We start from the raw sequence: 25,301 nt of genomic DNA on the forward strand, positions 1-25,301 counted from the left end.
TGTGCAAACAGCTTGTATCTGAGTGAATTGTGTGATATGATTGAAAGTGTCTGCGACACTGGTAATGAAATGTATCTTATGGGAGACTTGAATATAAACTGTGAAACTTCTCACTGTATCTAATGCACGTAATTTCACCCAAGTCATCAATCAATCCATTAACGTGGACATTTGAGAGATTACCTTTTGGACTTGCAATAGGTTTGTCTTGGTGTTTTTGATTTGTACTTTGCCTGTTATTGTAAATGGTAAATGGACTTGAGCTTATATAGCACTTTTCTAGTCTTCAGACTACTCAAAGCGCTTTTACACCACATGTCACACCTACACACTCACACACTGATGGTAGAGATCGCTATGTAGTATCATCCATCAGAAGTAACTAATCCCATTCATACACCACCACTGAAGCAGCAGGAGCAATTCAGGGTGAAGTGTCTTGCCCAAGGACACATCGGACATGTTGTCCAGCTGGGGATTGAACCCTTGACCTTCTGGTTGAGAGGTGACGACTCTACCAACTGAGCCACAGCTGCCCCTATTGTGTTGTCATTTATTTATATTTTTGTCTTTTTCTGTTCTGTCTTGGACTTTTTTGTTTTTATAATTTAATTTGTGTGGATTTTAAATTCATGTTTGTATGAGTGGACCCCAGGAAGTGTAGTCACTACTTAGGTAGTGGCTAATGGGGATCCAAATAAACAATAAACAATAAATGATCCACAACTTAAACTGTGCATTGTGTTTCATTAATCAATCAAACAATCTTAATATATAGCACCAATTGATAACAAATGTCATGTCAAGACACTTTACAAATAGAGCAGGTCTACCCTTACTCTTTGTTTCATAGATCCATTATTAATCCACCACGATAAGCACAGCACTAAGAAACATTTAGCAAAGTTGCAGCGGCGAGGAAAAACTGTGAGCAGAGCCAGACTCATGTTGAACAACCATCGGCCAACAATGTATTGAGGTTGGAAAGTGGGATAGAGGAAGATGTAGAAAGAAAGACATGGGTAAAAGCAAACAGAGCAACAACACATCAATGAATAAGATATAGCTGCAATGCCAGTAATAATGTCAAATGTATGTGAAGTACGAGCAGTAACAACTAAGTATGACAATAGATTGATCAGTAAATTATAAACCAAGAGGAAACCTCCAGTGTTGAAAAATTAAGCCAATGTGGAAGTGTAAAAATCTACAATTGCTCGAGTGTCCACTTGAGGCTGGCTCTTAGAGACCCAGAAGTCACATACACATCCCATTAAAAAAACAGTTTTTACTGCAGAAGTTAACAGCCTGATAGAAAAACGTCATCTTCATCAGCACACACTGTACTGGGGGTGATTTTTGGCTGACTTAATTGAAAGGCTTTAAATCCGATTTATTAACATTATGATCCATTAACTATGATATTAACATTAGGAGCTGTGACAATGATCAAACAGGGAAGACTGATAATGTTAATTATTATTATTTTTTTTTATTACTTTATTGCAGGCTGTTTTACTTAATTACAAGTTGTCATATTTCATCACAAATTTTGTTCATCCTGGCACATTTTTATATATAATTTTTTAAACATACAAGAATACATACAACATGAAATAAAATAAAAATAAAAAAAATCCAAAGAAAAGGTACGAAGAGAAAAAAGATAATTAAAAGAAAGAAAGAAAAAATAATACTAATAATAAGAAAAATAATAATAATAATAAAATTAAAATAAAACCGTAAATAGAATGGGGCAGGGGGAGGTGGGGGTTGTTCCTTGACTACTCTCTTAATTTAATATAATCTAATTTACATACCTGTTATTATTCCACTTTATCTGTTTCCTTTATCCATTTACTCCAGTAACATATGAATTCATCTTCTCTGTTTCTTAGCCTATATGTAATTCTTTCCATTTCTTTAATATCTTCCACTGTTAACTTCCATGCATTAATAGACGGGTTGGGATTATGTTAATTATTGAAGTTGAGCAGCCCTAAGATTTGAATAATGATAATAGAAGTAGACACCAATTTTATTGTATTTTAGTTAGTTTTGTTAAAAAATAGTTTTTCTTCGTTATTATCAACAATTGGATTTTTTTTGTTATTTAGTTAATTTAGTAAAAGTCCCCCTCTTTACCTTCAAGAGAAGGCTGAAAACATTCCCTTTTGATAAAGCTTATAGTTAGGGTTGGTTCTGGCTTGGACCAGCGTCTATCCTGCTATAGTCTTAGAAAGCCCCGTTTCCACCGAGCGGTCCAGTATGGACAGACTACTGGGGGGCCTGTCACACGGAGCTCCTGTCTCACCCTGGCTCCCTGTCTGTATGCATTCATGTCATATCATCTCCCTCTAGTCCAATAACATCTAAGCAGATGTCTGTTCAACATGAGGCCAGTTCAACATACTTGAGGTTTCTGCCTATTAAAATCACGTTTTCTTGCCACTGTTACTTCGTTAAATGTTGCAGTAGGTCTGTGTGGTGGATTAATGCTGGATCATTGTAAATATTACAACAAGGAGTACAGTCTAGATCTACTCTTCTTGTAAAGTATCTTCAGATTACATTCGTCTTGAATTGGCTCTGCAAATAAAGATTGATTCATTCAAAGATAATAACCTTGACGAGGGCTCGTTTCCTTGTTCTAGCTGCTTTTTAGATTTCCCAGCACCTATATGATTTTCATCAATATTTCACTTTTCTCCACAAGCCTTCAGCTGTCTTAGTGCTCACACACATCCACTGAGAAATGTGACTTTCTGGTCTAAAAGAGGAACTTCTCTTCATCAGGTACAAAGACCAACACACAGAAGAGCTGATTTTATCTTTTCTTTAATTCAAAATGTCAGTTTAAATACAAACTACTATGAGAAAATGCAGACAGATTTGTTGTCCATGTGTGAAAATATAAACATGTTGGTATAAAAAAACACACACCAAGTCGACACTAACACTGCACCATTGGTGCTGTTCCAGTTCTACAACTTTATCATCCAGGTAAATGTTACCTTAGCTGAGATAAGAAACAGTCTGTTCAGCACAGAGGACATTCATATGACAGCACACAGGTCAGGATCAGTAAAAAAAAAAGATTTGCATATATCTAGGAATACAGACAGACATCATCTCAGTGTTTCTGATGAACAGAACCGAACACTCACATGTAAATCCTATCAGTGTTGATTAATCACTATGTTTTATTTCTATGTATCTAGTGTCATTACTCTGTGGGATTAACAATCCTGTGTCAGAGGACATCACAGGAGTCAGCAGAAAACTAACCACATCTTCTCCTTCTTGTCCCGTGTGGTGAAAATATTTAGACCTCCCTGTGTCCTTTGTCTGCAGCTGTGTGTTGGTGTCTTAAGTTACCACACTCTATGAAAACTAGTTCAATTGTAGTTTAAATGATGTCGTCGTTTGGAGATGGTAGGGGTCATCCTAACTTGTAGAGTGTAACATCCAAAGTAACCAAAATGATGTTTTAACCTGACCAATCAGTGAAAAGCATCTTTCTTTTAGTTTTTTTTTGTAAAGATATATTTTGGGCCTTTTTGCCTTTCTTTGATTTTACAGCTGAAGAGAGACAGGAAGTGCTGGGAGGACATTCAGCAAAGTGCTGAGGCTGGATTTGAACCCTTTTGACTCTGTACGTTGGGCAGGCGATATAGCTAGGCTAACTGACCCCTCAGAAAAACATCTTTCTTAATGCAGTGTTTGATATAATATTTCCTCTCGTATCTTATCGTCTCTGAACAGACTAACGGCTGAAAATAACTTCTGTTAACTGACGTTAATCCACAAATCGAAACTCAAATGTTTTTAAAATATGATGATTATGAATAGATGATGACTGAAGCCTATAGCCTTAATCAACAGTGTAAAATAACAACAGTGACACCTAGTGGTGAAATGTTAAAACCAGCCGTGTTAAACAGACTTCAGCATATTTTAATGAAGCATACAGTATAAAGTTGAAGTTTTTTAAGATGCTGTGTTCTCAGCGTTCTTTTACTGTGGGGATGATCTGAAGAGATTAAACATGCTAGTTTGACCTGAGACCAACAGGTATCCAAACTAAATGTATTCAGGCTCCATGACATGACACATACAGTAGGCTATGTGCTACTGTAACGGCACAGCTTCGTCTCTGACATTAAAACTGAACTGAGGACATTCACAGGTAACGTTAAACTGTTAGCTCTAAACATTACCTGGTACGGAGTCAGTCACCATGGTGATCTAGCCAGCTTAAAGGAGAGCCAGCTAACTCTGGCTTTAGGCACAACAGGCCAGGACTACCCTCTTATCTCACTTCTTAGTGCACCCCTCAGGTGTTAACCCCTGTCTGTGTAAAAAAAAACATGTTTGTCACCTACAGCTGGAGAAAAAGGAGGACATTTACATCTACAACTGGGAGCATTTCAACACAGAAACAAAGGGTTAAACACCTAATGAGACACCCTGTTACAGCATTACAACCCAACCTCCTCAGTCAGCAGAGAGTATAAGCTCCGCCCTTTGACATGGTCTCTAAAGATGCCTTCACCCTGATGTGTATGAGCCTGACTGACGACATGATAGTGTGTGTGTGTGTGTGTGTGTGTGTGCGTGTGTTGTAAAGGTGTGTGTTTTTGTCCTGATGTTTCAAACGGACCGTCCCTCTTCTCCTCACAGGGTCTCACTCAGTTTGATGGTCACTGCTTTCACCTCAGAGTACTCAGCCAAGGCATACTCCCCCCTGAGGGGCCGAGAGAGACAACACAGGAGGGGGGGTCAGAGGATACACAGCTAGCAGAGATAACTTCAAAGATATGAAATCTGAAGAGATAGAGACCGGTTCTTACAGTTCACGTCCGTTTCCTGACATCTTATATCCTCCAAAGGGAACCTGGGCATGAAGGGCGTTGTAGCAGTTTATCCTTCACAGAAAGAGAGAAAGAGAAAACAGTCATGTGGTTTTCAGCCTTCATTTGTTAAATCTGGTACCTTTAAAAATGGGTGCTAGCTTGATATAATTTTAGTCCAAATGACTTAAAGTCAAAATGTGAATTGTATGCTTGTAGATTTTTTTTTAGGACCCTGTCTGTTTTAAGACACTTGGTATCATAAAGTCAGCTTTATGTGTTACACACTCACCACACGGTGCCGCTCTCCAGAGCCGCAGACACAGTCAGACCTCTGTCCAAACTGGTGGTGAAGACTGCAGACACCAGGCCGTACTCTGAGCTGTTTGCTCTGTCGATGGCCTCCTGCTGACTCTTAAAGCTGAATATACACTGCACAGGACCAAAGATCTGACAGGGGGACACATAGCAGCAGAGGATGGTCACAGACATGAAGCTGTCATATATGGATACATTTATAACACAAAAAAATGTTTATTAGCACATTGATAGCAATGGCAGCAGACACTGGCATGCTGCTTACAAGAATGTGTTATATGAGGATAATGTTGTTTTTTCAAGTGCATTTCATACAATCCAACCAGAGCTGCTTAGTGAGAAAACGAGGAGGATGCAGGTGAAGTCAGAAAGAGTCTAACATACAGCTGCTATCTCCAAAAATTCTCGAATGACTCAGCAGTTGTTAGCAGCATGTGTTAAGGGAGGACATGAGGAGGGGTACAAGGGCATAGTTGAGTATTTTATGGACTGGTGTGACCACAACCATCCAAAACTGAACACCACAAAGACTTGAGTCCTGATTTATACTTCTGCATCAAATCTACACTGTAGCTGTTGTAGTAGGTTTCACTTTGCCCTCTACCAACGGAGAAGCCTATGTACTGACACGCACACACATTATGTTTTCTGTTCACCAGTATTTTATTTTCCTTTGTGAATACGTCCAATAAAACATAGCATCGACAAAAGGGCATAAATGCTATTGTAGCTTATAACTCTGCCGCTTCATTTGTCTTTTAGGATATGTTGTAAACATTACACTATAATGAATTTAGGCTTGTTTTTAACATCCATCCTGGGTGAACTGATATCAAGGGGATAGCCTGAGATCTGATCACTCAGGCTCCATACTGAGGTGGTTTGGGACGCATTGTTCCACATTGGTTTGGTAGGGTGAACATTCACGTGTCCTGGGCAGCATTAAGGACAGTCATCTCAACTGATCTGTGTCAGTCTGCCAGAAAAAAAGGAGCAGACGCCTCCCCTGTTGTCAATTGTGTGCAAACAACGTCATATTAGTGTGCAAAGCAACACCAGGTAAACATCATATCAATCAAAAATGGACAAAAGAATGATATCACAGCTGAAGGAGAATGGATTAATGTGGATGGATTGCAAACGAAACCTGCTGCCTCATCTCTTTTCAGGCTGTTGAGGCGTTACGGCTTAAACTAGAATACTGCAAAGGCATCTGGCCGATCTAAACAAATGCAATACATTTTGCAGGTGATGTTGACCGGTGGTTGTGGCTGCAGTTCAGGAGAAAAATAAAACCTGCTACCAGGGTTGGACTGGATAACCCGTCCTTTTTTCGGGAGGAATAGGATCAGGTCGGCACTCTTTTTTGTCCATTTAAGGGGAAAGTGTTGGACTCATACAGTAGCTGGATCATGATGAGGACGAGGCTCTTGATGATACGACACAAGGGCCATTTCCAGACCGGCCGAGACACGGGGTGACAACAACGCAGAACGTATGCACAGAGTACTACAAATGAACTTTCAGAGTGTGCATTACTTCAGTTAAAACACATTAGATGAAACCTCTGTATATCACACAATAGTTCATTTGACAGAGTCCTTTCCTCCTGACATTTTCTAGACATTTCCAGGATTGCATGTGTGAAAGATTAGCTATTGTTGATTGTTAGAACTTAACAGTCCCCATGTTTTCCTTCCTCATTCCTGTACTCTGTGCAGCCCGTCGACTCTGCACAGCCTGTGTTGTTGTTTTTGTTCCACAGGGTGTCAGGCTTCACTAACCCAACCACCCACTGAGTCAGACTCCTCACCTCTTCCTTGGCAATGCGCATGTGGTCTTTGACCCCTGAGAAGATGGTGGGTTGAATGAAGAGGCCCTTGTCGTCCACAGCGGCTCCTCCGCGCTCCAGTCTGGCTCCCTCCTTCTTCCCGCTCTCTATCAGATCCATGATCTTATCAAACTGCTGCCGGTCGATCTGCAGACACATCGGGCACACGAGGAGAGGAGGGAGAGTGAGGCGATTTGCAATATGAGAGGATTCATGTTGGGAATGTAATCATCGCAGCCCTGCATCATGATTAGTCCACTCTTTATTATTATTTATGTTGGGGGTGTCCTACCTGAGGCCCGTGTGATGTGCGGGGATCCAGCGGGTCTCCTATTACGATCTTTTTTGTGTTTTCTACGCTCAGACGCACAAACTCCTCGTAGATACTCTCCTCCACAAAGACTCGAGACGCAGCCGTGCAGCACTGACCCTGGTTATAAAACGCTCCCTTCTGGGTCTCCTCCACAGCCAGATGCACTGTGGACACACACACACACACACACACACACACACACACACACACACAGAGTGGACAGGTAACACATTAAAACTTATTTGAAACTCGTCCAGATGTTCATCACTGTTTTCAGCCCTATAATCTAAATGGATATGACCAAGACCTGGTTTGTGCCTGTAGCTAGATTTGTTTTGCAGCCAGCGAGATGATGACATCATTATGAAACACAATTACAAAACAAATGTAACAAGAAACAATGCATTAGATAAAAAATGAAACTTATTAAAATATGATCAAATCTTAAACATTATAACCGTGCTCATGGTTCAACCATTCGAGGCAAATAAAAATAAAATATTGATCAATAAAATCAATAAAAAGCATTCAAATAAATAACCTCTTGAATAAAGGGGTATAGCAAAGTCAAGAGCAAAGGAAATGTGTTCGAGAAAAATATTGCCACAGCTAGTTCAGCTCAGTGATTCTAACAGCTAGTGACATAATCAAGTCTTAATTTTCATAAAATGCTTTTATTTAAAGATTCTAGGTTAGTTTGAAAAAGTTTCTCAATATAAATAGAATTTTTTATTGATTTTGAAATTCTATCTTGTTTCATTTTTTGAGTCATGTCCTTATCTTAAGGTACTGACTCATATTGAGCGAGTTTCTCATTATTTTAGCTATAAGCTATCATTCCCTATTTTCAATTTTATTTTCAGACACTAAGACATTATTCTGAGATTCTGATTATTATTCTGAGAATTGTTTTTGTTCTTTTAAAATGCCAAGAAATAATGAAGACTTTTTCAAAGTGGTGAAAACTGGTTGTTATTGTTCTGCACCCCCTCATCAAAGCTTGGACAGGCTTGTGTGGAGTGTGGAGTGACTGACAGCTGACTGACAGCTGTCAATCAGCAAAAAACCAGACCAGCTTGATTCTCACTCAAACTCAGATTCTGTGCTCTCGTAACAGAAACAGGTTTCTTAACCCTTTCATTCCCCCGAATCGTGACCTTGACACTGGAAATATCTTAATGTGAATGTGCAGATCAGTTCTTAATATTAAAACACTGTAAATCATAACGCTAAGACTGTGAGTTCAGAGATGTGTCTACTCACAGTCACAGTCAGCAAACACGATGACAGGGTTCTTCCCTCCCAGCTCCAGAGTCACTCTCTTCAGGTTACTTTTGGCTGCTGCTTCTTTGATCAGCTGTCCCACCTGCACACATCACAATATACACATATGAGAAGTCATCTCTCCATGCATCGTCTCAACGGCAGAGAGACAAACACTGCAAATCCAGTCTTGCACAGTATTGCTAAAGGCCTATAGGGCGCACTATGTGGAACAGTTTATTATTACCGTGAGTGAGTGAGGGAGACCTGGAAGTGAAGTTATGGTTTAGATGGGAAAGTGGCATAGTTTAATGACAGCGAGTGACATTAGAAAAACAGCGACCTGGAGCCAAACGAGGCAATCCACCACGCTACAGTCTTCTCAAAAGTCAAACTGGATTAATTTGGTGCTGGTACTGTAATCAGTCGCATCTCCCCCCGCAGGCCTTATGTCTCCACCTCCTGACAGCCCTAAGCCCAAATGACTGGTATAGAGGGGTGGGTTAGCAACTGAGCTCAGTTAGCCATGCAGCTAGCTCCACACTGCCCCAGTGACTGAATATATACATGGACGCAGTCTCAGTAACAATGGCAGGGTTTCTATTCATTTTAAATCAAAGCAGAATGAGTAACACATTTATCTCTTATTGAAGATATTTGTTGATGCTTGACCTTTCACAAGGAAGACTTGGGAGACAAGGATGGCTTATGATGAAGTTGTTTTAACTTGCGAGGAGAATTGTTAAAACATGGATTTGTAAACCGCGCACACAGATTTTTAAACTGTGGACACGGATTTGTGCACACAGATTTGTAAACAGCACACAGATTTGTAAACTGCACGCACAGATTTGTAAACTGCACACACAGATTTGTAAACTGCACGCACAGATTTGTAAACTGCACGCACAGATTTGTAAACTGTGCACACAGATTTGTAAACTGTGCACACAGATTTGTAAACTGCACACAGATTTGTAAACTGCACACATAGATTTGTAAACTGCACACTCAGATTTGTAAACTGCACACACAGATTTGTAAACTGCACGCACAGATTTGTAAACTGCACACAGATTTGTAAACTGCGCACACAGATTTGTAAACTGCACACACAGATTTGTAAACTGCACACACAGATTTGTAAACTGCACACACAGATTTATAAACTGCGCACACAGATTTGTAAACTGCACACACAGATTTGTAAACTGCACACACAGATTTATAAACTGCACACAGATTTATAAACTGCACACACAGATTTATAAACTGTGCACACAGATTTGTAAACTGCACATACAGATTTGTAAACTGCGCACACAGATTAGTAAACTGCACACACAGATTTGTAAACTGCGCACACAGATTTGTAAACTGCGCACACAGATTTGTAAACTGCGCACACAGATTTGTAAACTGTGCACACAGATTTTCACTCACAGTTTATGAAATCATGCCCACAGTTTGGAAAATTGTGCTAACAGTTTCAAAATCAGTGGGCACAGTTTACAAACATGTGAACCCTGCTGATAACTTGGGTTCAGCTCCAGCCCCCGTCCCCTGCGATAAGCAGTAAAGATATTGGATGGATAACTAAAGCTCAAAAGCATTTTGGTTTAAATACTAAGACTAGTGGCTAAAATAGCTGTCAAAGTTAACACTGAGCAGGAGTGAACTGTCCTACACTCACACACCTCTGTAGAGCCGGTGAAGGCCACTTTGTCCACGTCCATGTGGCTGGCGATCGCTGCTCCGGCTGTGGGGCCAAACCCTGGAACGATGTTCACCACTCCAGGAGGAAAGCCAGCCTAAGATATCAGAGCAGAGAGTCAGTCAGAGCAGAGACATCATTTCATGTATACATTGTTGTTTGTGAAGTGTGCCGGATTTAAGGAGAATTACATTTCACTCCCATGTAAACTGAGAGTAAATTATGGAAGTGAATATAAACTGAATCTTGAATACAGAACTGATGTTAGAGACCACATATAAGGCTGCAAAAAACCCCCCAAAAAAAACATTTCAACATGACAGCACATATTTTTATAGTTCAGGTTAGAACTCAGGGCATGATTGTGTTCGCTGAATGGCTCCTAAAATTGTGCATCATTTAAGATAAGATAAGATAAGATATACTTTATTCATCCCAGCAGGGAAATGTAGGTGTTCCAGCAGCCAGCATACATACAAACACACAACACAACACATATATACATACATATCCCACCCATACAAAAAACATGAACCCATAGCCAGGATAAAAAAGTGGTATGGATGGTCCATGTGCACAAGTAGCTGTTACTCATAGATAACAGTACAAAATACTAGCTCTGCCATAGTATGATAGATAAATAAATAATTATTATAAAAAAAAGCAGTAAAGTGTGCAAATATACAGGTGCAAAATACAGTTTGATATATGCAGCTCCGGCTAAAGTTTAAAAGTTTAAATGTCTTCTGTCCTTACTTAAAGGGGAGTTGTTATAAAGTGCAATTGCAGTAGGTAAAAAAGTACTCCCTCTATCTGCTCCATTTCAACCTCTAGTTCACAAAGCATAAATCTAATGATATTAAAGGCTCAAGCACGCCCCAAAAGTTGTCCTGCTATCTTTCTCTGCCCGGAGCTGCCCTCTCATGCTGATGGGGCTTTGTGTTGTCTACACTGAGATGACGAGCTACAGGTAGGAGCTGAAGGGACGATATTTTCAAGTTTATTGTGAGGCCAGACTGGAAAAATATGATACAAGTTTCACTGTTAAAAACAAAGCCATGTTCCTGAATAGAGCAAGAAAGGACAACTAAAGGAAAAAAAACAACACTCATCCTCTCCATGGTATTTCACAGACATAAATATTTATATATGTTAAAACCTCTGAACCAACTTAAAGATAATAAACGCATAACATGAAGGATTTAGTATTTTAAACACAAATGTCAAACTAATGTGAAAAAATATCAAATAAGAGAGATGCACTGCAAAAAGTAAACATCTATGTAAGTAGATGTTAAATCAAAGAAATCAAAGTGTAACTTACATGATATTTGTTCTTGTGTTCAGGCACACACTGTTCTAATCTTTGTTTTAAATCTCTAATCCTAAAACACAAATAATTCTTTATAAATTATTTGTGTCCTGACATTAGAAGACATTTTAGACTTGAATTTTGTCCTCCACCATTGTTGTTGACAAAGCTCAATTGTGAAACTGTGCGCTGTGTACATAGCAACACAAAAAATCTGAAGCTGAGGGCGTTTTTACACCGACTAACACAACTTTAAATGTTTTTGGAATCAGAAAATGAAATGAAGTCGTATCTAATCATACATCATTTGTAGTGTTGTCCGAATACTAAGTGAGCCTTATTGTACCCTACATACAGTAGCAAGTTACTTATAACCCACAATGCATTGTGAAAAGTAGTGCACAAACAACCACATCCAAGCAATATATACCATCATGCACTGCAATCCCAGCTTTAATGTGTGAAACGTGACGTTTGACGAGGGGAGTGTGAGCAGCGTGAACCCAGAACATATTTGTTCATATTTGAAGGTGGACATGCCACGCCTCCTCACTGAGATCAGAGTTTCTGTCCCTTACCCTCTCAGAGTCCCTCTGAGAATATTCATTTATCACTGCTAAGTGAGGACTCCTTGATATAAATTATTTAGCTTAGTTAGCAGTTCTTTATTTAGTTAATGAATACCTTACAACTTACCTCTTTGATGAGCGATCCTACGTGCAGCGCTGTGAGGGGGGTCTGCTCAGCTGGTTTCATGACCACAGTGTTTCCACAGCTCAGGGCGGGTGCTATCTTCCACACGAACATCAGCAGAGGAAAGTTCCACTAACAGAGACAAAAAAAAAAACATGTTAACTGGCTGATTTCAACACAAATCAACACAACCCAGGTTATCCTGTTAAACAGACTCTTCCTATCAGGCTGGTAAAAAAGTTAATCTTAAATAGAATTATATAACTATTAGAATTATAGAATATTGTCAGATACTTTCTCATTTTTAACAGAGAACTTTGTCGGTCTTGCCTCGCTTTGTCTTTGTGTTGTAAGAAAGAGAGCCGGCAGGTAGATGGACACACTTTGGAGCAAACGTGGCCACACAGAAAGAGTCACAAAATCACAGAAGTAAACAGGGAAATATAAAGGAAGACACTCTGATAGACCAACGCCAAAAAAAAACACCAGACAGAATTGACAGACGCGGAGGAAGAACTGGAGGTCATAGACAGAAGGTTAAGAACAATCTGGCAACAAATTGGAGGATGAGAGACGTTTAAGAACAGTTTAGATTGAAGATGATCTACTGCTGTACTGAGTTGTTTGTCAAGGTGTGTAAAGAGAAGGAGTGAAGGGACAAGAAAAACACTGAGATTAGTGGTGAAACGGATTTGGGCTGCATGTGATCTGTGGCGCAATAGAAAATGTATGAGGCAACTTTTTATATTACAGTCTGTTGAACTGAGACTTTCTAAATAAAATGGAGTTCATGATGATCTAACTTGCTTGTATTATTATTATAATAAGAATTTTACCAACCTGTATACAGTGTTTTAAAATGCACACTTTGATACATGACTAGCTGAGGAGTAAAAAAAAGTTATTTGATAAATATCGTCTTTTTTTGGGCCGATCCAAAATTCTATGATCTGATACGAAAGCTCTGTGATCTGTTGCACCACTAACTGAGATCCAGAATCAGCAGTTCAGACCTTGAACGAAATGTGAAATCGTAAAAAGGCGAATCAAATTACAATTCGTGCATCTTTATGTAAAAACATTTATCTTAATTCCTTAAACATTTGCTTTTGGTGTAAACATCAGTTTATTGCTGAGTCATCGCTGTAACCGCCTAAAAAATGAACATAATCAGAGCTGCATTAGAGGGACAAATCTGGAGCTGATAATCAAAACAACACACACACATCATGTTTCCTCAGATCATAATCCACTGCATCACTTCAGAGTTGATCTGGAGACATCTCACAGGACAATAACTGCAGCTCCAAAATCATAAGGACTGAATATGATTCAATGTAAACAAAATCAGAAAAAAGAGCTCCTTTATTCTCCCGCTGATTGTTTCCATGTTGGAAACTAATGCACAAATAATGAGGCCCTCAACTTAAATGAGACGGCCGTCCATGTGAGCGCTGCCTGTTTATTGTTCAGGCGTTGTTAACTTTTACAACACTTTGGAAACACTCGAGGATCACAGGTCTGAGAGAGGTTTCTGTTTCCCCCCTCACAATGACTCATGCTGTTAGTGTGCCAGCTTCAGTAATCACACAACGTCCTTCAGGATGAATTTCACTTTATGATATAATCTCCCACGTCAAACAACAGACGTCTTGTTCCTTTGTTTCCAGAGCGACGCGAGGGTTACACACTCCTGCTCAAAGATAAAGAGCCAACGTCTGTATTCTTTCAGGGTCTTAAAATCCGATTCTGACTTGTGTGCAACACAATACACGACCGAACACTGTCACTCCCTAAAACTGATGAAAGCACATCTAAAGAAAATATATTCAGTGTGTGAAAGTCAATCTCTGCAGCACAGCAGTGAAGTCATGTGTTACTGTAAGAATATCCTTGAAGGGGTTTAAAGCAAGGAGGTTTTTGTTTAGAGAGAGTCAAGATTAAAGGAGCAATATGTAACATATCTACTGAATTAAATCATAACATGACCTTACTAAATCATCAGACAGTAAGGAATAAATTCTACAATTCACTTAGCAGACGCTTTTATCCAAAGCGACGTACATCAGAGAGTAAGTACAACACAAGCAAGGATCTAGAAAAAAAGGAACAATGTCAGTAAGAGCAAACGATCAGCTTTGAGTCTGATTGGACACACAGGTGCTGACAGGAAGTGACCAGAGGCAAAGCACAACATTGACAGATGATCTTGAGAGTTCTAATCAGCATCAAAACCATCCTAAAATCGTCATTATCAAACAAAAACCATCGCCATCATCACTGTCATCATCATTAATATTATTAAGTGCGTAAGTGTTCATGAAAGAGCTGGGTCTTTAGCTTTGTCTTAAAGGTGCAGAGGGACTCTGCAGATCAAATGGAGTTTGGAAGTTTGTTCCACCACCGGGGGGCGACAGAGGAGAAGAGTCTAGTTAGAGACTTAGGACCCTGTTGTGAAGGTTGGATCAGACGCCTTTCATTGGCAGAGCGGAAACATGTTATGTTGAAATACTAGCTTCTCTCACAACATGAAGCAGCAAGTATGTCCTCCTCCTCCTAAGTTTAGATTCCGGTCAGGAAAAGGTCTGTATTTGTTTTGGCCAGCGAAGGAAGGCGTTTTTCATGGCACTTTTTCACGCCCCTTGGTTTGCAAACGGCAAACCAACAAGTGATGCATCGATTGGAAGCAAACTGGTTCAGAAATAACTTTTTTAATAAGCTCCACAACCAGATAAGTGGTCAAACTTGGATCAATATCTGAGATGCTTTTACAAAACAGAGAGGTTAGTACACAGAAAGGTTTCAAGACCGATGAAGAGCTGGCTAAACACTGAAGCTTCAGTGTCTGTGACATGGTAACTTGCTTGCACATTGACTCCAGGGAGAAGGGGGCCGGGGGGAGACAGCTCTCTCCAAAGTTTTGATTTTTGGACTGCAGTACCAATTTCAAACACTAGGTGTCAGAGTTACATATTGCTCCTTTAAAAAATGAAATTAAAGTCAGGATCATTAATTACATTTCTTTTCACAAATCCAAATACTGGTAAGATTCTTTTTACACTGTTTACTTAAAAAACTATTTGGAAATGCAGAACAATAGAATTTTAAACATGTGATTAAAAATGCCATTAATTGGGATCAACTATTGAAATTCAGTGATTAATCCTGATTAAATAAATGAATCCTCAGACACATGTGGTTTGTTTTATTCTATTAAACACTTAAATATTTTTGTTGTATCATCACTGAAGTCTTAGTAATTAGAACAGTAATAACAATCCCTGTGATACATTATTGCATATAAATTAAAAACAGAACCTTGTGGACTTACTGGGATGATGGCGCCGCACACACCAACAGGCTCGTGTTTGGTTAAACACACAAAGTTTTCATCTGGAAAAACAACAGAGGGACACAATCAATTTGTTTACTAAAGGACTGCACTCTCCAAATAGTGTTTTCTTTTAGTCTTCATTGCAGAGTGTTATTGTTACAGGTTAAAGACAGCATTACTGGTTGAAAACATTCTGTCCTGAACATGTATTTGCTCTCAACCATGAGAGATGAATTCATGTATTTTGTGTTTGTGTTCCTGTCTTTTCACATAGGATGTTTAAAAAAAACAAACAAAAAAAAAACTGGGAGGCAACCGCAGAAACAAGTAAAACTTTTCAAAAACGTCTAGGGGGCCTGATAGCCTCTAAACAACAAGGATTAGTCTACTTTTTTAATGCCTAATGTGCATCCATTTAAACTTACAGTCTATGCTTGGGTAGTCATAGTAACACATTTCAAATTTCAATACGATACAAGTTAAAACTAAATTATATTGATACCTGTTCAAGACAGCCATTATTGGGTCATTTCTTATTTTTGATTAACAAAAAAATTCAGGCAAACTCCTGCAAACTGTCTGAATTGCACAAATATATTTGCATCGTTTCGGCACTGCTCCCTCTTTCTCTCGCGGCAGCTATTGGTTAAAAATGTGACGGAAGATTTGAAATTGTTGAAGGATTAGATTGTATCAATTTAAAAAACGTGTAGGATCGAAAAAAATATGTAAGAAAATAAGTAATGACATTTTTGAAAACCTTTGGCTGTACAATAGCTCTCAACAAGCAACAACTTTAGCCTCTACAGTAGTTCTATGAAAGCACCTCGTGTTGTCAGTCTGCTCGGGTTTATAAGTGAGGATCACAGGTTCAGAGACTTGGCGGCTCGGTGAGGCATTGAGCCCACACTGACGCGTTAATCCTCACAGACTGTTTCAGCTCACTGACTCCTATCTGAGCGTCTTCCTCTGCCTTTGTGCTGCAGCTCCTCTCCTCTCTCAGCTCTCTATTAGGATCTAATCAGGAGGAAAAAAGGCAGCCGTGTTTTGTCTATCTGCTACAGCGGGAGACACAAAGTAGGATCTGACAAGAAGAGGAAGTATTCAGATTATACTCATCCATGTGAACGAGATACCACCCATGGCCGGGGGACAATCCTGAGCCAGGACAAGTCTCTTCTGCTGCTTCACCAGTTAATTAACCCATTTACCCACGGAGAGGGTACATGTGTCTTAATGTGCACTGGAAACTTCTCTAATTTAACAGCAACATTTAGTTATTTACTGTGTACGAGGTGGACTCGTAACTCGAAATTAAAAAAAAACTCTTTAAAAACATTGTAATTTTTTTTGTTTTAAATGTATAGAATAAGCGGTAATTTGACTACAAAAAGGATGTTTATGAATTTGTAAAAACTGTAAATATGAACAAACAGAGGTAGACGTACTCCTCGTGTCCGCCACATGAAGCTGTCACAAAAAGCTTCCTGAGGTGTTTACATCAGCAGAGCAATAGCAGAAACTGATGAGACAGTGTTTAGCAGAAGAGCTACAACTTAAACACTCATACACATCATTTGTAGCTTAGTACAACTTTATTAGTGAAGCAGTTAGTCAGACCACTACATTAAGATCATTTTGTCATTTTCATTCATATTTTTGTTGTTGTGATTGATTTATTTAATTTGAAGTATATATGCATGTGTCTTTATTTGTTTTTATTTATATAGATTCATACATTAAGATATAACATGACTATCAAATAGTTTGTATGGTTATTTTATTATTATACATGTTGTGTTATTTTTTTTTAATTTTTGATGAATTTTTTATTATTTGGCTTTGGCAACAACACTCGTTACCATTCATGCCACTTAAGCATGTTGAACTTGATCTTGAGTCTTGTAATGAGATGTATCTATATCAACCAGGAAGTCCCATTGAGATTAAAATCTCTTTTACAGAGAGAGACCTGGTTGTAGTAGCAGTCAAATGCAATCACAAAGCACATTAAAAGACAACCTTACAAAACAGGGGGAAATCAAAATAATAAAAAAAATGAACTAGTTTTAAATGTTCCGTAACGACATCATTAAATCTTTGAGGAAATAAACAGTTTGTTTTGCTCCATTCAAAGAATTTTAAAAACTTCATAAATAGGTTCACTCTCCGGTTCAGAATCACATTCAGTCTCTGGTGGCTCATATATATAGGGCTGGGTAGGTCTGATAGAGGAGTTTGCTGAGGCCTCCATTGTCAGTTCATTTAAATTTTTGACAGTTGAGAGAGGAACATATCTTTTTTTTGGTTTACAGGGACTTTAACAAAAGGTTTTCTGTGATCACACGCTGAGGAGCCAGATGTGCTGATGGTCAACGGGCAAGGCAGGTAATTGTTTAGAAGACCAGTCCAGTAGGGGGCCCCCTGAGGGCAAACGTTAAACCACAGCAGTGGCTTATGCCAGTCTGTACTGGTCCAGCACTATGTGTCAGTCAGACTGGCACGTAGGCGTTATGAAGTGACCCCGCCTCTGTACTGTCTTCAGAGGTAGTAACAGAGGCGTAAAAGAAGCGAGACGGTATCAGTGAAGCCAGGGGGAGCACAACACTGTGTGTGTGTGCATGTCTGACTGTGTGTCTATGTGGAGCTCCCGCTGTGCCTAAATGCAATGTGAATTCACAGACTGGGACACCAATATTACGCCGGTGCGGAATCAAAATGAGATGATGACGGCTGAGCTTAGTCATGACACTTTAGAGAACAAAGCAGTCTGAAAATGGCTGCTGGCTTCATAGTGGCTTTTGAGGAAACATAAGTATAATAATTCAGAAAAAATGATCAGTTTCTTAATAAACCTCTGAAAAGGTTGATATATTTTGATATTCTAAGGTTTATAATATCCTTGCCATCCCCCCTGTGATTAGTCAGTGAAATCATAATTGTGTGTGCCATGCTGTATTTATGTGTGACAGTGAGGAGACAACGACACACACATACTCACACTCACACACTCACACACACACACACACACACACACACACACACACACACACACACACACACACACTGACCTACAGGCAGACTCTTCCCGTGGATCTTGTCGGCCCAGCCTGCGTAGTAGCGGAGAGTTTTGATGCTGCCCTCCAGGTCGATGAAGAAGGACTGCAGGAAGGGCTTCCCTGTGTCCAGACTCTCCAGGGTCTGCACGTTCAGAAACACAACACCTTCAGATGAAATACATCAGCACAGACATGACTACAGTTAAGAAGTGTGACTGGTCACTGTAACTGTACATGAGGCACGAGGGTCAGAAAAGTGTCTCGTATATATCATGATCCAGACAAAACAAATCATCTGTATCTTCTAAAAGCTGCTGAAGATTTTGCTAAAGTTGATCAGGATCAGCCTGAATATTCCCCTCTATGTCCCTTCATGGACCTCATAACTGATAACTTTCACTCTGACATCATAAAGAGTGATTCAGATCAGATGGTGATGTGCTTTAGATCACAGCAGTTATTTTAACAATGAAGTTTGTGGAAGACTGAAATGTTGGAAAAAAACTAAATAAAGGAACAACATTTTAATCTATTATAGAAAACCTAAAGTAATTGTCTCTTATAGAATCCATCCCAGCGAGCATTTTTACACTGCAAAGAAGATTTAAACTGGTTTAAAAATGAACTTTTCAACTCTCAAAGTCTATATGAAAATGTGATTCAATGTCTATTGTCAGACATGGGGAATCTGCTTTTTTTTCCCAAGATTCATCATCACACATTTTCACACACATTAACAGTCATTTGCAAGATGCTTCTCATATTTCAATGATTGAGTTACTGAGCAGTGCATCACAGTCACCAAAGAAGAAGAGTCCACACACAGGAGTAGACCTGATTTTAAACTCACAACAAGTCGATGCTTTCCAGAATCAGCCCCTAACATTTCTATAAAATCCTAAACCCATCAGGTATTAAAAAAAACAACGTGAGCATCCCCTTTCTAAGAAGACATAGCCGTCTTATCATGACCTCTTCTGTCAGGAAGCTTTAAAACTGCTCTCTCTCTTTTCGATGAGCATTCTCGTTAAATTCTACTAATGCCCACAAAGCTGTATAAATGTTGTTTGTATGGAAAGTCAAACTAATTTAAATTATTATTATCTTTGCATAAACGGGATTTCACACACCTTTGCAAAATCATTTTTAGACAATGCAGCTACAATCATAATATCTGTCACCTCTTCAAAGCTACAATGAACATTTATCAAAATCATAAGACGGCAGTGTTTTCTGACACGTTGATGTTATAACTCATTTGGATGAAAAATGTTTAAAATTTGTTCTTAGACGTTAAGACTTTATTTCACATGGGGGTGCAGATGGGCTAGCGGTTAGGTGGAACCCCATGTGCTGAGGCTATAGTCTTTCAGACGGGGAACCCGGGTTCGAGTCTGACCTGTGTCTCCCTTTATGCATATCATTCCCCACTCTCCCAATTTCCTACCAACATCACAGTCCTATCAAAAAAAATCTCAAAAATAAAATTTTAAATTTAAAAATGTTTTTTAAAAAAAGGACTTTTGCAGGCTGATGCAGTTTGTCAAGCTATAGTAAGAGCCACCATCACAACTAAGCTAAGAGAGTGGAAGATAGCTGTCTTCAAGACAAACTGCAGGAAACAAAGTGGACCGACTTTTGTTTTCACAGTTAAAAAAACATAATCAACGAGTACCAAAGTACTCATTCATAAGATAATGCGAGATTACTGTAAAGGCCCAGCCCTAGTCATTGTGCTTAACTTAATAAATGCCAGAAGAACACAATTTTATTTGATGTTTGGTATAAAAGATTGATGTTATAACCACTGAGCACTAGATGTGCCTCGGTGCCGTGGGTTCGAATCCGACCTCGGCCATTTGCTGCATGTAGACCCCCACTTTCTCCTCCCAGCATTTCCTGTCTCTCTCTTCAGCTGTCCTATCCATTAAAAGGCAAACCGAACCCAAAAAACACATTACATTTTTTTTTTAAAAAGATGTGCCTGTGTCCGAGCGGTGTGGAGACCATCACCCCTTTATTCTGCTGTGTTTTAAATAACAACAAAAAGAGGAAAAATAGAAGAGCCCGCTCATAGAGCCTTGCGGAGCGTCGTAGAAGGTTATACAATGACAATAATTACTGTAGGAATGTTGAGTCAATGTGAGGCCTAACAAAGGCAGTGAGTTTTATATGAGGGTAAATAAGTTGGCGAGGTAGTTTCTAGGTGGAGCGTCCACAGTGGTCCACTGTAACAACACATAAATATACAACAATAAAGTGAGCACGTTGCTACACTGTACTGTGAACACATCTCTATTCTGTTCTGAGACCACTGCACAGCTTACTGTACATTAAGAGCTCTAAATCTGGTCCTTATTTCCCCCGACAGAGCTGGAGTTTAGCGTGATTAGCCGCACTCCACCACTCCAGAGCATGTTTGCAATTAGCAGTCACATGCGATCTGCTTCTACTCCTCACATCTGTGACGGTTCATCTGCGGATCTGAGTGGTAATGCAAGCTGGCAGCCAAACAGAGTCAAAGCTAGGGAATTCACTCCAAGAAATGTCTGAGAGAAAACATCCAGCAATCACTACAAAGACGACGAGAGGCCGGGTGGAGTCACAGTGCCGTGATGTCAGGCGTCAACACGAGCCAATCCCTGATGTGAACAAGTCGACATCATGACAGCACGTGGACGTGTTTCAGCTGCAAAAAAAATAAAGTTTTTTCTAATGTTAGGAGCAAAATCTGAACCAACACTGGACAAGTCTGGAAGGAAAGTGAGCCCATGTGTTGGGTCAGATCTGATTCTGTGGTTGTGAAAGAGGATGGAGAAAGATTCATCAACATCTGTTTGAAGACTAAAGAAAGAGTAACACATTCACTACAGCACTGCACATAATCTAGCACCCTGTTGCAATTTGCTTTCCTTTTCTGCAGCTCTGTTGCCACTTCCATTTAATAAACCACAGAGCTCCAGTTTGAGAATTTATCTACATCCAACATGACTTACCCATTTGTCTTTTGATTCTAACTCATGCGAAGGTGTTAATGCAATACTTTACTTTTTTTTTACTTTTTTACTTACCTACCTGCAGGAATTAACTTCTTTTTTTAACCATTAAAAGTCTGACACTGGGGAAACGTTCCAATCATCCTGCTGCTTTAGTGACATTTGCATGTTAAATCTGCTGAATACAGAAGTGATCATCATGGTGTTGTTACATCAGCCAATTCAAATGATCTCACCAATCTATGCACGTCTATGTATGTAAACACTCTACCTCATATATATTAAGCATCTGTTACATAACTATATATTAATTATCATGTTCATCTTAGCATTTTTTGCACTACTCACCACTGCACTATTGTCTTATTTAACCTTGTATATATTAGTGTTTTGCTCATATTATGTTTAATGTTTAACTTTGTACATTGAGAGCAGAGTTACTGAAGACAAATTCCTTGTGTGTTTAAGCATACATGGCCAATAAAACTTATTCTATTGTATTCGTATCATTTATCTTGTCTTATTGATTGATTATATTTATGAATTTAAAGTGCCCAACACTCATGGGTGTACAAAAGACACCAGAAATACAGAAGCAGTGGTCCAATGGTTCATTACTAAGCTGTAAGTTTGACACTGCAAAAACTGTATTTCTCTCATTTGTAGTGAGAATTATCTCATTTCACTTCATATAAACCACATTCATCTGACCAGTCCAGATAAACATCTTATTTCAAGATATTGTAAGAATGTATAATTTAATAAGTCCTTATTTTTTTTAGCTTTTTATAAATGAAAATTTGAAAAGCAACTTTGAGTTGTTTCTCTAAATGAGATCTTTATCTTAATTAAATGTAAGTGCATTTTCTAATTTTTCTGAGTGAACTTGCAGCAATTCCTGACTTTTTGTTGTTGCTTTTTTATAACCTGAAATAACATGTTTGTCTGGCCTTGTCAGTTGAATGTTTGCATTGAGATATTATTGGAGGCGGGAACATCAAAGTTGTCTGTAGCTGTCACAATAGTCCAAAATGAATAAATAAACATGGTGAAGACATTTAAAAAGAACGTCCCTATATGTAAAAAAAGATGAGACAGTAAAAGAGAGAAACATTAAAGCTGCCGATCTCTGAACACAGAGGGATCTTTGTCTCTCTGTGAAACTACAGCATACTTAAACCTCTACAGGGTAACTTTTCTTTATGAGAGAATACGTTTAGGCTGACACCACAAATCAACAGACCTCTTTTCTCTGTACATAAGAAACGTTTTCCTCTTCATCTCCTGATTATCACACATTTGTGAAAGATTAATCCCATATTGATAAAATACAGATTCCACCTCATTGGTCCAGGAATGACAACGGAAAGTATCCCGTTAAAAACCTTGGAAGAACTTTGTTTGAATTAATAAAAAATGAACTTTGACATAAATCGAATGGTAACTTTTGTCTCATGAATCAAGACCATTTAATGAAAGTTCACTTACACCCTAATGCTATTTTTAAAATCCTAATTAAAGATGCATCACTTATAATTGAACTTGAATTCAAACTCATTAAATAAAAATAATTACAGCATGCATAGCCTGTCATATTCAAAAATAAAAAAGATGCATCTCTAACTACAGCAACCACAACTTCAAGAATCTTCCCACAGCTCTGAATGATGAGCTGGAGGAAGAAAAGCAAACTTGCACACAAACTTGGCTTATTAGAGACGGTTTATCATTTCATGATGCAGATTAATTCATGCACTGAATGACTTTTTTTTCCATACAAGTTACTGTGTAACCTCCAGCTCATAAGCAGCACCTACTAACAGAGCAATTCACATCTCTGAGTGGGAGTGATAAGGGTCACTTCATTGTCACTTTGTGAAAGAATTTGAGGGCTGTAAAATGTTTCTTAAATTGCTGAGTTTCTTAAATTTTTTAAATGCATGTATAAAATTCCATTATTCCGCATTTAAAAACAGTTTTAACTTTGAATAAATAATTATGAATCTTGATTTGTGAATCGAATTAATGGAAAGAAATGAACTCTATGAAAATGTCTTTTACATTTGAACTCTGAGCCAGTTGAACTAGAGAGACAGGGCTACTGTTTGCAGAGTGGAACAGACTTCCAAAAAAGATAAATATATGTTTTTTCCACTGGGAATACTGTAGCATAAATAAAGAACAGGGGGATTCGCTCACCGCCAGTAGCAGCCGGTCCCTCTCCATCAGGTCGGCCAGTTTGTGCAGCAGTCTTCCCCGGCCGGACGCGTCCATCCTCCGCCACGGAGAGCCTCTCCTCCCGGCCGCCTTCGCTGCTCCCACCGCCCGGTCCACGTCCTCCTGCACCGGAGAATTAGGCAGAAAAAACAGCCGATCAAATGTCATGGAAACACGTCTCCCTTCATGAGGACACGTTCATTATTTACTTTAACAAAGTCAAATCATTATTCTGTTTAACCGGATGTAAAAAATGTTCAGTTATCTAGTCTATATTCTACTTAACACTTAAGGTGTCATATTCAGTAAATGTGTAAACTGATGTGAAAGCATTTTTGTTGAACATAAAGACCACATCTTGAATCTTGGCACAAAACTTTGTATTTAATAATTCGAAGAGAGAGAAACATTAAAGCAACAAGTTGTATTTACTAAATGAAGTTCAAATAAAGCCAGCAGCTCTCCCTTTGTCGCCCTCTTACTTTGTCTGCTTCTTCCACATCACAGAGTTTGACACCTGTCGCTGGGTTGAAAGTTGGAAACGTCCTTCCTCTGCTGGATGTGTGCCACTCATTGTCGATGAAAATCTGAGGAGTTAAAAGTTCTTATGTTTAAAGTATCAAAATACACTGAAACTAAAGGCGTCTTTAGTTCATGTGCAGCATTTTGAGTTTTTTCCCCCTTCTCCTCACCTTGGTGTGTGTGATGTCCTTCACTCCGACAGGATGAGGAACAGGCATTTGGTCGGCCACTCCATTCTCTGCCGTTCCGTTCTGTGCCATTCTAAGTGAGATAGACAGGTCCAGTGAATGTGTGCTCCGTCTTCTGGTCTGAACAACTGTCTCAGCCCCTCCAGCAGCTTTTATAAGAATGTGGAGTTCCTCCCTCCTCACATCAAGCCCAACTCCTCCCCTGAATGCTCAAAAAAAGGCTGCATCAGAGTGGATTCATGCTGCACTTTATTTCAAATTATTTAAAACCTTGCAGCCTTCACAGTGAGGACAAGTGGCATCAGGGGCGTGGCCAGAGGGGTGGCCATGCAGGGATGGCATGGGCCCCACATTTTATTGACTACCTCAAGTGCCAAAACTGAACATAATCTAAACTATGATTGGCTATTTGCCTTGTCAGACTATTTGGTCGGCTAGAAGTTAGCAATTCAATGCAGCAAATTTTCTCTGCTCATCTATTTCACAAGTTAGGGACATATAAGAGAGCAATGAGCCCTCCTGCACTCTGTCTTACCTGGAATGAACCAATAAATGTATTTTGTCAAGTTAGACATTGTGCAGTCGTTTGTATGCAATTTATAGGCCTACGTTCATTTTCACATCGGACCAACATCTCCTTTTTGAGTCTTAAACAAAAAAGCTAAGAAGATTTATTCGTTGCCATTTC

The 25,301-nt window shown here is 39.1% G+C and overlaps 1 protein-coding gene across 1 annotated transcript; it reads right to left on the reverse strand.

Annotated features, from left to right (window-relative positions):
- Nucleotides 1-2,832: 2,832 nt before the first annotated feature.
- Nucleotides 2,833-24,732, reverse strand: aldh1a3 (aldehyde dehydrogenase 1 family, member A3). The gene is made up of 13 exons (XM_061042744.1): nucleotides 24,596-24,732; nucleotides 24,386-24,490; nucleotides 23,886-24,026; nucleotides 18,703-18,832; nucleotides 15,629-15,690; nucleotides 12,301-12,429; nucleotides 10,276-10,389; nucleotides 8,579-8,681; nucleotides 7,295-7,479; nucleotides 6,985-7,149; nucleotides 5,146-5,303; nucleotides 4,854-4,928; nucleotides 2,833-4,747 (listed from the first exon to the last, which is right to left on the reverse strand). The coding sequence occupies exons 1-13, from the start codon at nucleotides 24,683-24,685 to the stop codon at nucleotides 4,678-4,680; spliced, it is 1,527 nt and encodes a 508-aa protein (XP_060898727.1). The 5' UTR covers nucleotides 24,686-24,732; the 3' UTR covers nucleotides 2,833-4,677.
- Nucleotides 24,733-25,301: the final 569 nt, after the last annotated feature.

Source organism: Labrus mixtus, chromosome 1, assembly GCF_963584025.1.
Source record: "Labrus mixtus chromosome 1, fLabMix1.1, whole genome shotgun sequence".
In the NCBI taxonomy this organism is placed as follows: domain Eukaryota; kingdom Metazoa; phylum Chordata; class Actinopteri; order Labriformes; family Labridae; genus Labrus; species Labrus mixtus.

What these genes read in the sequence shown, in the direction of transcription:
- aldh1a3 (XM_061042744.1), bottom strand. Translation starts at nt 24,685, where the DNA reads ATGGCACAGAACGGAACGGCAGAGAATGGAGTGGCCGACCAAATGCCT. An exon ending in ATGTGGAAGAAGCAGACAAA is followed by an intron (nt 24,027 to 24,385) that starts GTAAGAGGGCGA and finishes TCTCCGGTGCAG; the next exon opens with GAGGACGTGGACCGGGCGGT. An exon ending in TGCGCATTGCCAAGGAAGAG is followed by an intron (nt 5,304 to 6,984) that starts GTGAGGAGTCTG and finishes TCCCCCTGTCAG; the next exon opens with ATCTTTGGTCCTGTGCAGTG.